We start from the raw sequence: 16,575 nt of genomic DNA, 5'->3' as shown, positions 1-16,575 counted from the left end.
GGAGGCTGAGCATCTGTTCTGGGGCCGCCAGAGGGGCAACGTCCCCCCCACCTGGGCCTCTGGTGCTGAAGGCGGACTCGCTCACCTTGCCCCAGTGGAACCGGGTGGGCAGGAGCGTGCCATTGATGAGTGTGACAGGTGCTGTCGCGGGCACGCCCCGGTAGAAGCTGCTGACCTCTACATGGCTGCTCTGAAGGTACACGTAGGGCTCCTGGACCTCTGCATACACCGGGAGGTAGCTGGGGCGCAAGGAAAGAGAAGGCACGGTGATCAGAAGAGATAAAACTATCCCTATTTGCAGATGACACGACGCGGTCTATGTAGAAAGTCCCAAGGAATCTGTTTTATAAAAAGTCCTAGACGTAACGAGGCAGCCAAGTGACAGGTGTGAAATCAACACATGCGAGTCAACCACACTTCTGTGCGTTAACAGTGGACATGTGGAAAATAAAGATACAACGCCATGGATAATTGCTCCCTGAGTGGAAATGCTTAGGTATGAATCTAACTAAACACGTACAGGACCTGCGTGCTGACAACGAAAAGACACTGACGAAAGGCCTCGAAGGCGACTTAATAAACGGGGCAGCGGGGGAGTGGGATGGGGGGGTGGTCCACTGAGTTCACGGTCTAGAAGGGCCGCCACAGGAAAGGCGCCAGTTCTCCCCAAGTTGGTCCACAGGTTTCACACAATTCTTGTCAAACTCACAGCAACAATTTTGTAGATACAAACAAGCTGATGATAACACTTACATGGGAAGACAAAAGACACAGAATGACTGACACAACTTTTTAAAAGAGGGCTAAGGCAGGAAACCACTGCCTTGGGCGGTAAGACGCGTTCTCTGTCTGCAGTCAGCAGGACCGCGCGCTGGTGGTGCAGGGGTGCGAACACCAGTCAGTGGGAACATGTGGGAAACCTGGAAACAGACCCATACAACTGCGGCAGCCTTTCTTTCTGTATGATGAATGGCGGGTAACCCATCAAGATTTAAAAGCAGCATTTAAACGTTTCATAATGAAATACAAAATACATGCAGAGATGCCTGCAAACAAGCAGTGTAACTGTATTCAGCCTAGCCAATGATAGTAAAAGAAACACCTGTGCACCACAGCTACTCAACCTATTCCAGAATATTTCCACCAGCCAGCCTAAGAAAACAAATCCTAGGCTTCGAAATAATTTGGGAGGGGGCGGGGAGGAGCAGATGAGCGTGTGGGCGACACAATATTTGTGGTGATTTGATAATGACTGAAGGTAGGTGACGGGTACCTGAGGCTTATTTTACAATTATATTTTTAAAAATCCTCACCTGGGGATATGTTTATTGATTTTAGAGAGAGGAGAAGGGAGAGAGAGAGAGAGAAACATCGGTCAACTGCCTCCTGTACACGCCCCGAATGGGGATCGAACCTGCAACCTTCTGGTGTACGGGCCAATGCTCCACCAACTGAGCAACCCGGCCAGGGCCAATTCTATTTTCACATATTTAAGAAATTCTGGGAGGGAGGGAGGGAGGGAGGGCGGGTGGGAGGGAACATCACTAATAACTTGTGAAGCCTTCAGTGTGCAATCACAGTATTCACTCGTTGAAATATGCCACGACTGTTTTGTGTCTGTCCCCGTCGGTGTTGATGGTCTCCAGTTTGTCGCTACTGCGAACAGCCCGGCTTTGGGGACTCCCGCACGAGCACACGGCTGCCGCTGCATGTGGGTAGTGTCCTCTGGGGGTCAGTCTAGAAGGGCTCACGATGGGTCACGGGGTATGTGCAATGTTTACCTTCTATCTTCTGTGATTTCCAAATTCTATAGGATAGACATGTGTTAACACCTTCACATTCTGAGATGTCTACAGAGAAATACTTAATCACACGTAATACACTGGGAATACACAGAAAGCACGCTGCAAGGGCTCCCCCGTCCGCTTACCTCCAGGGCCCGTTTACCACCTCCAGCACCAGCACTGTCCGCAGACACTGGCACCGCCGCGCCTCCAAGGTGACGTCCACTCTGCACTCCCCCAGAGGGTGCACCTGGCCGCTGGACGGCTCAAGGTTGAAAGGAGAAACCTGATTGGGAGGCCAAGCCAGAAGGATAAGGAGTGTGGTCACTTGGAACCGCAGGACTTGGGGCTGGCCCTGCCTAACGAGGACCACCCCCAGGCTGCCCTCAGGTCTTCAGAGCCATGTGGGATCCAGAAGGAGGCAAGCAGGTAGGGAGCACAGTGGGGCAAGCGTCTTGGGAGTCAGAGGACAGAACTGAGTCTCCAAGGAGGAGGTCCCCATGCAGTGGCCAAGACATGAGAGTCAACATGCCGGGGGGTGTGGGGACCGTGCAGTGGCTCGAGAGGCCTGCCCAGCTGCACTGAGCAGGTTTGGGTCAACACCCTGATGGCTTTAAGTAAGGAAAGCTGCCAAGTCACCGAACCGGGGGAGAGGTGAAGCTTTCACGTGGCCACAGATTTCAAACCCCACCCCAGGCAGGTCCACCGCCTCCCCGGCACAGACAAAGCGGGAGGGGAAGGGAAGAGGGCTAGGAACGTAGGAACGTGAGTGTACCTGAGAAGGGCTCTCTATCCCCTTTCTTTCTGTCCTTGACTGACTGAGAGGCCCCACAGCACCGGAGGGGCCACACTGGCTAGTAGGTGTCACTGGACATTGTAAGATCACACCCAGGAGGGAGGTGTGTCCTCTTTGGTCTCTTCCTTCTATGAGGCCCAGACAGTGAGTACAAGGCGCCCGCCTGGAGGGCAGCCTGTCCACCCCACCTGGGCCTGGCCTGCACAGTCCCTTCTCCCTCCCTCCCTCCCTCCCAGGTGGCCGTGCTGTGCTGTGTGGGCCCTGTGCTCCTCTACTTCTGAAGTTTCACTCTCTGGCACTGGTGGAAGGTGTGGGCTGGCCGTACTACTGGCTGCTGAGGCCTAACTCACAGAAAAAGTGCCTTGTGGGCTCTGGCCGGAGTCTGGAGCCTGAGCTTCACTGGTAAGGAAAGAGCCCCTCTGCTTCTCTGGCTTTGTTCCTCACATGCACCTCCCCGAGAGCCCTGGGGGTGTGGCTGTACCTCTGGGGCTGGGTTTCTGGGTCTCCTGACCTGAGAGCACTTGAACCAACCCCAAATCTCAACACTACTTTTAAAAGCTCAAAAGAACAAAATGCAGAGAACTGTAGAGACAGGATTCCCACAAGCCTTGATCACTTAATATACTACAACCTGACCATTATTTCCATTCTAAAATGTAGTTACTCTTCTCAGTGGGAGAAAAACATAGACCAGGAATTAGAGAACCAGGATCCCCTAGGGTTCTACCACCTATCAGCCGTGTGACCCTGTCCCTCTCTGTCTCTCTATCAAGTCAGGAGGTTGGCCGTGGTTCGCAAGTTTCCAGCTGTGCTTGGTGAAACCCCAGGGATTCCGCAGAAGTGGGGAGAGGAAGGATGGGGTAGGGGCTACCTAACAAGGGGTCTCTGGGTAGCCAGAGAAGCGTGCTTTATTCTAGATCTGGGGCTTCTGTGTAAGGCTTCGTTAGAGGAAATGGTCCCTGTCCTACGGAGTGACCCTGGCCTGCCCCCAATCCCAGTCCCAGGCTTCTGTGGTTTCCAGTCCGAGCAGGGAGACCAATGAGCCCCAGGGGGAAGTGCTAACTCCAAGTCTGCATAGCAGGGCAATTGGCAATGGGTTGTGATTTGACGCAAATGTCACAGCTTCCAAGTTCCAGAGTGCCCGTCTAGAGAAGTAAGGCTGTCAGGTGAGGGAGAGCGGCTTTGGAGTGGAGAGGAGAAGCCTGGAGAAGGGAACATGTGTTGGCAGACACAATGCAGTGTGGCTGTGACTGTCTTTCCCCGGCTTCTGAACGTGGAATGGCGAGTGTGCAGCGTCCTGACCCGGAGGGAAAGTGGACACGCAAGACGGAGCCCTCGGGAGGAAGCAGTCAGAGGGAGGCACTGTTACCAAACACACCTGGCCAGAGGCTCACAGGTGCAGCAACAGCCTAAGGAAGCCCTCAGGGATCCAAGGCCACCAGGTGCGAGGAGTGGGGGAGGCTGGTCGGTGATTTCCAGCTACCAGCTGCTGGCGAGTAACTGATGCATTGTGACTTGGCCTCTGGACTGCACATCGTATATCCAAATGTGAGGCCACGATTTAAATGTGAGGATGATAATACGTAGCCGCTTTTGGTGTTTTCTTATTGTACAGTGAAAAGAAAGATGCTATTTGAGTGGAAATGAATCTTGGGTTTTCTTTTCAGAGCCCTTCGGTTTGGGCTGGAGCCAAGCCCAAGCGCCACCTGGTGGCAGGCACTCACACTGCAGGCACAGTCCCAGGGAAGTTCCGGAGGGAACCTGGGGTGAGCCAGCCCAGCCTGTCCCTCCCTGGAGGCCTAGGAAGCTTCCTGCACAGCTCAGCTGCCTATTCTCATCCTGACTCAGGCTGCTCTGACAGAGGGAGAAACCTGTGTCCTATTTCTGCACTAGACAGTGGGGAAAGTAACAGGAAGATCCAGTTTAGGGTCAAGTTCTGCTGTAAAAAGGCTCCAGCAGCCTCAGCGAGAGGGAGAACTGGGGACACTGTCAGGCAAACATCACCAGGCAGGCTTTTCTCTCCCAGCCTCAACCCTCTGAATGCCCCAGCAGAAGAGTCACAGTGCAAACCCGACGCAGGTACATCAGCCCCTGGGGGGTTGGGGCGCCCCGTGGGAGCCAGCGGTGCACAACTTACAGTCTCCTGCCTTTCCTCCAGGCAGACGGGGCTCTCCTTCAGGCACCACATGGCTGGGAGCGGGCTGCTGTTTTGGATCTGGATCGAGTTTGTGGCTTTCTGCCCCAGGCGCAGCAAACCAAACTGAAGGGCTGAGACGTCGATGATGAGGGTGGGCCCCTGAAACATCAGAGGGCCCGGTCACTGGGCCACCAGGGCATGGTCTCTGGTCCTACTCCTGCCACCTGCCAGGCCCACCCAGCAGCACCTTAAATGTTGCCTCAATGTGCAGCACCACTGGGCAGGGCGAGTCTCTGATGTCACACAGCAGGTCCTGGCTTGTTGGGCCGGGGACACCCCCAGTAAACTTCAACTCAAAATCCTCGACCTCACTGGACTCTGGGAGGGAGGGGAAAGAGGTGGAGGAAGCAAGGGAAGGTTCCTTCTGTGGCCGGGCCTGGACGTCTGGCCTACGCTGACTTCTCGTCCACATGTGGCAGGCTGCAGCCAGAGCTGATCAGGGGACACCATGAACCCTTGCCCAGGCCCTTCACCCTGAGGTGTCCTGTCCCGGCCAGCTCCGGACGGGTCGCCACCCCTCCCGCAGTACCTATGGTGCCTGAGCAGGGCTCCACTTCAATGATGTGGCAGTCACTGATCTTCTCCCACATGTATCTGATGCAGGACTTGCTGTTGTTCCACATCTGAAAGACATGCCCCAAACACCAAATCTGCGCCTGCAGAAGGACTGTGCGATTGTGGGCTCACAAAAGGTCTTCTTGACACCCTCCCAGCCAATTCCTGGCCATCCAACAGCACCAACGCCACACTGCAGGGCTGTGGGTGCCGGAGCCGGCCACAGGCCCATGCACGCAGCAGTGGGAACCTCAGCCCTGTCACTCGGAGGGGGCGGGGTGGCTGACAAAATGACAGGCAAGCCCAGCCCAACCTCTGTGTGAACCAAGTTGGCTCAAGGGCCCTGGGACTCATCCTCTGTGAGACGACCGCCATCCGCCCCTCCAGCCACGTTCTCCTTACACCTGTGCCCAAGTTCAGCACCACCTCGGCCAGCCTAGGCTGGGGTGATACAGTGACCCACCTTAAAGTCTTTCTTCACACTGACGCCAATGTAGTTCTCCCCGGGGATGATGAGGGCGTACGGTTCTAAGAGAACCTGGAAAGGCTCTCCTGAGCCTTTCACTTCGATTTCCAGGACGATCACATCATCCACGGTGTTGGAGAAGTTTTCCGGGTCTAAACTGAACACAGACCCACCATGAGCCAGGAGCCGACACAGCCCGGAGCCTGGCCCTGCATGGCCCTCGCTTCTGTCCCGTCTTTGGCTTTGTGAAAAGAAAATGCTCCCCTACCCACAGTGCCCAAGCCCCCTGAAATCAGACACATCAGTCAAAACCCTGGAACAGTGATGAACGCTTGTGGCTGTGACAGCAACTCAACCTAAGCCTGGGACAGGGCCACCTCCCCTGCTGCCTCTGGGACCACAGTGTAGCACCCAGCCTGGGATCACTACAGGACGCTGACTGCAGACCCAGGGTACCCTGACAGCTGCTTCGGGAGGAGCTGGTAGCAACGCCCACCACAGGGCAAAACCTTCCCTCATTTTTACCACCCAGGAGCCACCGGCCCTGCGGCCTGGTGGTAACAATGAGCCGGGGGCACAGCTCCAGGGTTCCAGGGCGGCTTGAGCTCTCAGTGAGTCCAGCAGGCTCTGTTCCCTGCCTGCTGAGCCCGAACCAGGCCTGCGAGTCAATGCCTCCTGGGGGTCAGGTGGCTCCTCCACCCCTTCCTGATTCCTTCCCTTGCATCCCCACAGGGAAGGCAGCCCCCGCCACCCACCCCTCATCCAGGGCTCAGTCCCCACTCACCTGGTGGGCTCTGGGACTTCCTCTAGCACCAGCTGGAGCACACTGTGAAAGTCCTTCAGCTGCAAGACAAACACAGCGCCTTGAGAACAAACTGCACTCCAGCCAGGCTGCCCCCAGAAAGTCCTGACAAGTGCAGCTTCCCTGCTCTGTCTCCCCACCACCTGGGAAGGAGGGCGGCTGCTAGGACCGGCTGGCGCGCCTCCCTCAGCTGGGCCTGGGGCAGGAAGGCGAGGCTCTCCTGGGCCCAACGCTGCCCTCAGTGTGCCACAGGCACCACACTCTCCCAGGACAGGCAGTGAGGCGGCTGGACGCGGGGTGAGAGGCAGACCTCTCAGCTCACCAGCAGGACCCCTTCGCCCCCAGCTCGCATGCCTTCTCACCCAGGAGCTGTTAACCTTGCCCTCAGGAGCCTGCACCTCACTCTCTCTGGGGGCCACTGTGGCCCGACAAGGACAGGAATGTCCTTGATGTAGCAGAACTACGGACGAACCCAGAGCTGCGGGATGGAGCGGGGGTCTGGCTGCAGAGTGTGCGGGATCAGGACCAGGCCAAACGAGTGTCTCTGCCCTGAGGCCAACACCTCCTCCCGCCCCACCCTGGCTAAGTGTCAGCCTCGCTGGATGCTGGGGAACTGGTCAGGCCCAGCGGTGGCTTCAGTACCACTGAAGAATATGCCCAGAGGGTGAAAATATCGTGATCCAATCCTGTGTGACTCCCAAGATGGCACCATCTTAACCTTGTGTGGAGAAAAGCTCAGGGTGAACTTGTGGTCCGTGTGGGGGCTGAGCACACCCCTCTCGGGTGTGACGGAGAAGGCAGTCCCCTTGTCGGGGTGGTACTGGATGCTGTCCACGCTGTAGGTCTCTCCAGGCATTAGGAACTTCAGGTTGGGCTTCATGATCTGCCAGTGGAAGGCCAGCTCCACGTGCCTGTGAGGGCAACATTGACCAAGGATCCAAGGTCATGCCCCGGTTCTGCAAGGAGCAGGTCTTCTGGCCCCCTGCCTTGTCGGGCCCTGTTCCGGGAGGGACCAGGAAAGGACCCAAGAGCAGGAAGTGGCTGGGCCAGCCTTCAGGCCCTTCCCATGGAGAAGCCTGGGGAAGGGACATCACATGGGTTGGGGAGTCCCAGCTGGAGACCTCCTAAGAGAGCCCCCTGCCCCCACCCACAGGAGCTGGAGGCTAGGGCCACAGTGACTCAGGAGAAATGGTGTATACAGGGGCCACGCTGCAACCATACACTGCAAGGCCCTGGGCACCCCCAGACTCAGGCAAGCATTCTGCAGTGCCTCCCGCCACACGAGAGATGCCATATCGACCCCCGTCCCCACCCACCACCTCTCTGGCTGTGGCCTCCCAGGGCCTCTCTGGCCAGATAGGTGCCCACTGGCTAGCAGTGGTGACAACTCCGTGGTAGAGGAGGGGCAGGTCTCCAGGTGTGCTACTGACGGCAGCTGTCAGCGGGGAGGATGGCGGCTGTGTGGGGCTCCTCAGCCGGGTGACAGAAGCCTGCGTGAGGCCTGGGGTCACTGGCCCGGCCCGGCCGGGAGGCTTGTGAGGTCTGTCTTGGTGTCAGGGTGGCTCTCTGAGGATGATCAGGAAGTAAATGGCAGTGAGGACTGAACCGGCAGGCCAGTCTTTCTAACCTTGGGATGAGGCTGGCTTCCCCTCGTGGGCAGGACAGGAACTCTCCGGAACACTGTTCCTGGCTAAGGGTGGTCCAGGATGACCTAGAGCAGCACTGTCCCTGGGGCGATGGCAATAGCATGGCCACTGGCTACCTGGGTGGCTTGTGAGTGCCGACAATGTGGCTGGTGCCACTGAGGAAGTGAGTTTCAAATTTCATTTTAATTGCTTTCCACTGAAGTAGCCACGTGTGGCCAGTGGCTTCCATGGTGGACAGTGCAATATGGATCCTTCCATCCTGTGCCCAGGCTCCTCCCCAGACCTTGGAAGGAGGCTGCCGCCCTGCTGGGAACTCGGCCAGGTGAGGAAGGAGAAGGGCTGTGTGGCGGGGGCTGCTGCATGGGGGCCACTCACGTAGAATTTCTAACGATCAGCTGTCTCCTCGCTGTGGACTGAAGGTTTTCAGGCGCAAAACGTATGAAGTGCTGGGCTGTTAAGTCTGTGAGCTCTCCAGGCTCTGGCTGACTCTTCTCACCAGAAATATAGATCAAATCCAAAGCAATCAGCTGCCCAACTCCTGACAAAAGAGGGTAGTGAGGATTCACTGGGGCTGAAATCAGGGCTCTCTGGCCAAAGGCTATTGTGGACATCACGCCACCATCCACATACAACGTGCTCAGGACCCCTGGAATTGTACACAAGAGAATTGGGGGTCAATAACACAGAGATCCATGTCCCCACATCTTCACCCCAAAGGAGGTGATTCCAATAAGCCAGCTCAGAGTGGGCACTCATTAATGCTTGCTGAAACTGGATAGCTGGATGGATGGATGGACAGATGGATGGATGGACAGATGGAAGGAAGCAAGGGTGGAAGGAAGGAAGGAAGGAGGGAAGGAAGGAAGGAAGAAAGGAAGGAAGGATGGAAGGGAGGGAGGAAGGAGGAAGGAAGGAACAAGGGCAGGGAGGAAATTCAGCAGGGAGCCCCTCTAACTCTACAGAAATCTAGAGGTGCATCTGGTTGTTTATGTGAGAGTCACTGGCCATTCCCCAAAAGGAGATCAAGGTGAGTTTCGAAGTGAAACAATGGAAGATCTCACTCCAGATTTCCATCTGTCTCTCACGAAAAGGCTCCTTGGGACTGGCTTGGGTCTCCAAGGCCTGACCAGAGCAAGAGGCCCCAAACTAGACCCTGGTGCACGGAGGCTGCAGCATCCCCTCAAAGTGCCAGGGCAGCAGCTGGTGGAGCCCGGGGACCCACGCTGCCCCACCCCTGGGGGGCACACACAAGCCCACCTGAGGTCACCAGCTCCTTTATCTGGCAGTTGTCACACGTGATGATGAAGGTCTGCTCTGCCTCTCCCAGGCTGGTTGGGAGAAACAAGACCTGGGGGACAGAAGACTGCCCTGTTACTGCCCATTTGGGGGCTTCCACGCCCCCTTCCAGGCTCCTCTCCTCAGACACGCATGCTGTCTTTGCGCTCCACTTTTTGCTCCCCTCCCTGCCGGCTCCCCACCTTCCACCTAAGGCCAGGGGTGTCAGCGGCTGCCTCAGCCCAGAGAAGTGCAGGGAGCGTGTCGAGAGGATATGAAGAGAAAGTTCACAGAGACCAATACACAAATGACAGACATGTTAAACTTCACTCGTAACAAAAGAAATGGATGTGGAAGCCCCCCAGGAGAACAGGTTTTTACTCCTTACAGTAGCAAAGAGTCTGCAGAAAGCTCTCAGAAATGCAATGATACGATGTCTTGATTTTCTTAAAAAAACCTAGAGGGGTGGGGATTGGGTGGAAGAGATGGGGGAACGTAGAGGCAGTCAGGCTGGCCGAGAGCTCACAGACACTGAAGCCAGGAAATGAGTACGTGTAGGATCATTAAACTCTTCTATTCTTGTAGCATTAACACAACCATTAGGATGAATGAGACAATTCAGACTGCAGTGCACCATGGAGACACAGGTGGCAAAATATTTTAGACTGAAAACAGATCCCGGAGACCAACGTCCTGTGGACAACTGGGTTGAAATTTGTGGGATTAATGCATTGCTCCTGTCCTCTTTGGTATGGAATAGTCAACCTTTCTGTCTCTACTATCTTTCTTTATTTTTGTTTGAAATGCACAGAGGCTAAAATATAATTAAAATTAGCTAAAAAAACCCCCTCTTCTATTCTTGTATATGTTCAAAAATGTCCAGGATGACAGTTAAGAAGAAGTGAGACAGCGCATTGCCTTGGCAAGAGCGGGAGGAAACAGGCAGCTCCACGTGCTGCTGTTGGAAGTACGTTTGGTGCGATCCCCCCGGGGGGGTTGGGGACACGCGTCACAGTTGGGGGCAGCGACCCTGAGCTAGCACTTCCACTTCAAGGACCGTGTCCCGCAGACAGACTCACACTTGAACAGACTGACGCAGGGGCATGTAAAGGGCACTTGCAAAAATAGCCAGAGATCAGAAAACAATCTTCGTGGCCACCAGCAGGGAACAGCTGAACTAAATTACGGTTCATTCACACAGTGGAATACTATGCAGCTGTAGAAAACATGAGACTGATTTCTGAGATACATCATTAAGCAGATAACACATGGTACAGAACAGAGGCCAGAACGGGCAGCTATCTGTTTGAAGAAAAAAATGGAAACAGGAAGGAAAAAACACATGCATTTGCTTATTGAGGCATCGAAAGTCCCTGGAAGGGCACCTACGAACCTGGTAAGGCTGCGGCCTCGGGGTGGCTGCGGAGATGGGGTGATAGGGTGCCTTTCACCGTTTATCTTATTTACACCTTTGATTTTTTAAACATGAATTTACTTATTTGGAAATATGAATGAATTTTAAAACAAACAAAACCCCAAACAACCAGTAAACAAAATACATAAGGAATGCATGGGGTGGGGGGGCAGAATCTCCCCTCCCCCGACTTCCTCACTGGCCCCCACAGACTCCTGCTGTCCCCCCCTTCCTTGAGGATAACAGGAAGATGGGACGAGGGGGACATCCTGGTCTGGTCAGAGGTGAGCAGTCCTAAGCCCTTCAAACCACAAGGGTCTGACAAGGCCTGGGCTATGCCAGGAGGACCCAGCCTGCCCGTCAGCTGTAGACAGGAAGGATGAACCCCTACTATGCCCTTGAGTTGGCCCTGTCCCAACCCCAAGAGCCAGGTTCACATGGGCGACTCCGGTCAGCACAGACAGGAACAAGCGGGCACCGCCCCCCGGTTCCAGAACAAGACCCCATCTGGCACATGACCCTGGAAGGCAGCTGACAAAGGAAGCCTTCCCTGCAGCAGGGCAAAGCAGCTTAGGGCAGTGGTCCTCAAACTTTGCTACCCACCAGAACCACCTGGAGAGTTTTAAAAGTCCTGTGCCCGGGCCACACCCCAGACCAAGGAACTGAGAATCCCAGGGCGGGGCCCAGACTCGGTGTGTTTGCAGGTTTCTCAGGGGGTTGCGGAGGGCAGCCGTGTCTGAGAACCTACGACTCTCGGTTCTCACTACCCAAGGACATGGTGCCGGCAACCCCCACCCCAGAAGCCAGACAGCTTTTACTTCTGACCGTGGGTGGGAGGCCACACACGCGGTGGGTAGCCCCACAGCCATCCACAGAATCAGACTCCCAGGGAGCCAGGGAGGGTGACGGGGCCAGGAAGACATCAGCATTTCTCACAGGCTCTTCTGGGGACCAACGAGCAGCTATGATGGGCTGAGGGGACCCCTGAAAGGGGGTGGTTTGGTAAGGAGAAGCCCGCAGTCAGCAGGGTCAGACTCAGAGCTTCTGCGAGGTTCAGAGGAAGGTCTGAGGGAGGCGAGCCCAGTGGACTCTGTAACTGAGGATTAAACAGGACAGAGAGATTGGCGCGGGGGAGGGGTGTCCAAGAGAGACTGAAGAACCAAGGGAAGATCCTGCAAGCAGCTTACGTGCTGGTGAAGTGACTCCCAGGCTAACAGTGTGGACGAGCAGCGCTCAGGAATCATGGTGGAAATGCCAGGGCTTCCCGCACTTGCTTTGTGAGATTGGTGATAAGACAGACAAATGACATCACCGCACAGAACGCAAGAACGTGAGCCTACAGAGAAACCACTAAGGCTGGGACCTGGGACGGGAGTGGACAGGTGGGTCATGGAAACACAGGGGCAATGGAGTCGTGCAAGCAGTTGAGGAAAGAGCCGTGGCCAGTCCCTGAGGAGGAGGAAACACGCGCCCATGTCTAATCACCTACCTCCACCAGTATGGCCTGCCCCGGAGCCAGCTCAAACACCGATGGCATGATCCCGAAGGGAGGCTGCTCGACAAAGCCAGTGGTTGCAATAGCCTTAAAGAGAAGCAGCAGACACACAACGGTGTGGAAGGAACGGTATAGCCCAGTGCTCAGATTATATATGTCTCTCCTCCCAACATCCGTTTTGCAATCTGGAGGATCTTAAGAATCATCGCGTCCCCCGTGAATGAAGAAACTGAGGCTCATTCATTCAGCACGCATCTACTCAACCTTCACTAAGCACCGAGATGAGGTTCTGAAGGTTAGAGGAAGCTGCAGAGCATCCGTAAAGAGCTGACTGCTGGCAGGAGGTACAAGGTTTCCATGGACCAGTGTTTCAGACAAAAAGAGGGAGGCAGGAGAGAAGGCCTCACGCAGGAGGTCAGTTCCCAGCCCTCAGTCCTCTCCCTCCTATAGCACTTCACATGGCAGGTGGCCGCCTCCATCCCCGATGCACCTGTGCCCATACGCTCTTGAGGGCAGCTGCCATCTCGTCAGCAGAGGTGCAGCCCAGGTGCCCACACAGGAAGCCACGTAGCATGCCAGGGACACAAACCCATGCCTACTGGAGCCTGGCAGGCAAGAGAAATGAGGGAAATGTGTCTCTTGGAACACGGGGCCCCATGGATCCGCCACTTGTTTTCCAGAGACACGGGTGCAGACAACTAGCCTTACTGCCAGGAAGACCACGGCAGGACCAGGACGCCGAGCAGTGTGAGTGCTGGCTGCTGTGGGAGCAGGTGCAGCCGAGCAGCAGGAGAGAAGGTGCACAGGCCCTGCTTCGCACGCCAGCCCACGGGACCACCGTGAGTCCTGGCCCCAGGCCATACACCTTCCAAGGTTTCTAAAGACACTGGAAATGTAGACTTCAATGTGAAATCTCCCAGAGATTTGTAAATGTTGGCTCAAAAAGTGTTTTTCAGCACTGTGCCCACTAAATGTGCCCCCAGAATTCAGCCCCAGAGCTGCCGATTTGTGACCTCTGATACACTCCAACATTTGCTGCCACAGTGACCGACTGAATGGATAAACAGGGTGACAGGGAGCCGGGCCTCGAAGGCTGAGGGAGGTGACACAACTTGCCCAGAGTCACGCACGTATCAGTGGCATAACCCAGGCTACAGCGCCGCTCTCCTCCCAGCTGACTCGCACTTGGATGCGGCAGCTGGATAGACGGGTCACAACAGTTTGTTTTCTGTGCATTTCCAATCCCAGGTGCACCCTGGCGAGTCCCCACCAGGGGACCATTTCCTTTGGTGGAGTTGTTCTTTCTCCAGGCAGCAAGCTGGGATCACTCACCTTGAAGCTTGGCGGTGGCCAGCTCTTCTTAGGCATGACACAGAACTTGCCGACACTGAAGCCCACGTTTTTGCAGAGGAATCTGCTCGCCTTCATTCCCCCAACGAGGCAGTAACCACAGTCCAACACCGGCGGCACTGCAGCCACAGGGAGAGACGCACAGAGACACGGTGTGTCACTGCGAATGGTCTCTGCTGTCACGGTTCTCCTGAGGTCCAGCCAGAGTTCTGCGCAGGGGCCCCCACCCAGCATCCTGATTGGAGAGGATGAAAGGGGACATGCCCTGTCCCCCGTCCCCACTGCTGGCCTGAGCAGTAGGGCTCAGCAACCACAGTGCACTCAGGCCTCAGGCAGAGCCACCGGGCATGTCTGTCTGTGGTCACAGTCCCTACTTCCAGCCTGTGCCCAGCTGAAGAGGCTTGTGAGTGAGGGAGCCCAGCCAAAGTCAGCTTTCCCGAAGAAGTCCCCCTCCCCCTGCCACAGCCACACAGGCAACATCCCCTGAAGTCTCCAAGCACCCCTGCCCTGCCTCTGTGTGACACAGGCCCACGCGGGGGTGTCCACGAGCCAGCAAAGCCTGTGCTGGGGTGAGCTGGGCTGCTGGCCCCCTCTCCGCTGTGGTCATTCAGTCAGCCTCCACTGGCAAGTGGGACAGTAGGGGCCTGATACTGGAAGACTGTGTAGATGCTGCTGGCAGGTCCCTGCTGGGGATCCAGAAGCCCCTGCCAAGCTGTGTGCTGCCGCAAAGGGCCCAGAAAGCCAGCAGGGCTGTCAGGGACTCGCCAACCCTAAGAGAACCCCCGGGAGGGCAGGGCACACACTCACGCGTCAGCACGGGGGGCGGCCTCCGGGCCTGCAGAGGGATCAGGAGTTTGTGGGGCGACTGGGTCTCCACCAAAATAAAGTCATCAAAATCCCCAAGGCAGTCAGGAAAAAACTGGATGGTGTATTGGCAGGTCATTCCAGGAGCCACCATTCCACCTTTTCCTGGGAACATTCCTGTGCATGACAAAAGTGACAAATGAGGAGCTGGGGACCAGCCAGCCACCAGGGCTCGGGCTCTAGTGCTACAGATGTCAACCAGGGGTACAGGCAGGCCCCCCCACAGCTGGGGCTGGCTCTGGGAGCCCATGCCTCTGGGCCCAGGGCCTGCCAATGGCAGAGCCACCAGGGTGTGCCAGGGGAGCAGGCTGCGAGGGGAGGGGCTGCAGGTAAAGACAGCAGGGCTGGGGGAGGGATACGGTCCATCCAGAATGGTTAGGTGACGCCATGGCTGCCCCTATGGCTTAGAACTGATTTTGTGGGCAACAACAGAGCCATTTAAGATTCCTGAGCTGGGGTGACATGCTAAGCTGTTCTTTAGAAAAACACTGTGACACTGGACACCACTGTAATGGTTAACGTGATGGTGTGACGGGTGAGGAGATGGCGGAACCAGAGCCTGGAGGGAGGTGGCCTGAGAGAGAGGAGCTGTGAGACAGAGAGACCTCACTGGAGGGAAGAGCAGGCAGGCCTCCTGCTGAGGGGGAGGCCCCCAGGGACTGCCGAAGGCCCAGGTGCAGGACACAGGCAGCAGGGGCGGGTGGGTGGTCATCTGAGGGCCAGGTGGGCCAGGAGCTGGGAGCAGGCCTGACGCACAACTTTGAGGCAGTCCAGACGACGGCTGGGCCGAGCTCACCCAATCCCAGAGAGAAGTAGGGCGTGGAGGGCGGGAGGACTCGCAGGTGGCGGCTGGTCGCTGTGGTGTTTTGCAGGGCGATGACCATCTGTCAAAGGCAAGGGCGAGCTCTCTGAGACGGCGACACAGAAGGACGGATGACACGCAGTCTGGGACTGACCAAACAACACGGGGCGGGCGGGAGTATAAATGGAATAAGACATGTGTTGGGAGCCGTGGAGCTGAGTGATGGGCACACGGGGACTCATTGTCCTAGTCTCCCTACTTTGGTCAAAACAAAACAAAACAAAACAAGGTGAACAGGGAGGCAGAAATAGTCTGACCTGTCTTTGCCCTGTTTAAAGTAACAGCCACCGTTCATAAAGCACCTGCCACATGCCTGCTCCACCTCGCAGTACCCAGGAAGGTGGGAACTACCTACAGATAGTTCTTTACACTGAAGAAACTGAAGTTCAGCGAGACTCCTGAGCTGCTAAGTAACAGGGATGAGATTTGAGCTCAGGACACCTGGCTCCAAAGTTCTGCTCACCCCGCCTCTTACCTGCTCTCTTCTTCCCCACATGTCCCTTTGGGCCACTTCTTCCTGTGGGCCCAGGCAAGGGGCATTATGGGCACCTCTATGCCAGGGTTGTGATTGGGCCTCTCTCCTTCACTCAGCCTGCCCAGCCCCATTAAGCTCTGCCTTCTCTTCACCCTCACTCAGGCTGGGAGAGCCCTCAGGGCAAGGCCGGGAACTCACACACTGCCAACCCCCACCCGACCCCAGCACAGAACCTCACAAGGACGAGGAGCTCAATACACATACACATCTTTGCTTCTATTTCATGAGCTATTACACCGGAAAGAATGCATTGAATTGTAACACGCCAGGAGCCGTGTTCCATCATCCGGCTTAGGGAATAAAACGGTAAAAATACCAGTGAAGCCCTGTCCCCCCCACCCCCTAACGGGTGACAGCAACATAAATTTGAACTACGTCTTCGTAATTTTATTCATAGGTATGTATTCCCAAGTCAACATTTAAGTCCATTTGGGGCAGCACAACGTATTGCACTAACCTGTCTGTGAAGCAGACCAAGCGTGAAGAGACCCCTATTGTGGTTTTAATTTTCACTCCGCTACTAATGACGAAGAG

At 56.0% G+C, this 16,575-nt stretch overlaps 1 protein-coding gene across 12 annotated transcripts in view; it reads right to left on the bottom strand.

The window, feature by feature from the left end:
• DLEC1 (DLEC1 cilia and flagella associated protein) overlaps window positions 1-16,575 on the bottom strand; it is a 43,326-nt gene that overhangs the window by 13,072 nt on the left and 13,679 nt on the right. For all 12 annotated transcript variants that reach the window (XM_045199765.2, XM_045199767.2, XM_045199769.2 and 9 more), the window contains 14 exons: window positions 15,441-15,528; window positions 14,588-14,761; window positions 13,763-13,899; window positions 12,425-12,517; window positions 9,504-9,594; window positions 8,622-8,784; window positions 7,319-7,511; window positions 6,583-6,641; window positions 5,796-5,955; window positions 5,307-5,400; window positions 4,965-5,095; window positions 4,718-4,876; window positions 1,931-2,070; window positions 86-239 (listed from right to left, as the gene is read on the bottom strand). In XM_045199765.2, coding sequence (XP_045055700.2) covers window positions 86-239; window positions 1,931-2,070; window positions 4,718-4,876; window positions 4,965-5,095; window positions 5,307-5,400; window positions 5,796-5,955; window positions 6,583-6,641; window positions 7,319-7,511; window positions 8,622-8,784; window positions 9,504-9,594; window positions 12,425-12,517; window positions 13,763-13,899; window positions 14,588-14,761; window positions 15,441-15,528 — 1,836 coding nt within the window. The remainder of the gene's footprint in view (window positions 1-85; window positions 240-1,930; window positions 2,071-4,717; window positions 4,877-4,964; window positions 5,096-5,306; window positions 5,401-5,795; window positions 5,956-6,582; window positions 6,642-7,318; window positions 7,512-8,621; window positions 8,785-9,503; window positions 9,595-12,424; window positions 12,518-13,762; window positions 13,900-14,587; window positions 14,762-15,440; window positions 15,529-16,575) is intronic.

Source organism: Desmodus rotundus, chromosome 8 (assembly GCF_022682495.2).
Source record: "Desmodus rotundus isolate HL8 chromosome 8, HLdesRot8A.1, whole genome shotgun sequence".
Taxonomy (NCBI): Eukaryota; Metazoa; Chordata; class Mammalia; order Chiroptera; family Phyllostomidae; genus Desmodus; species Desmodus rotundus.
This window is presented reverse-complemented; position numbering and strand designations above follow the sequence as displayed.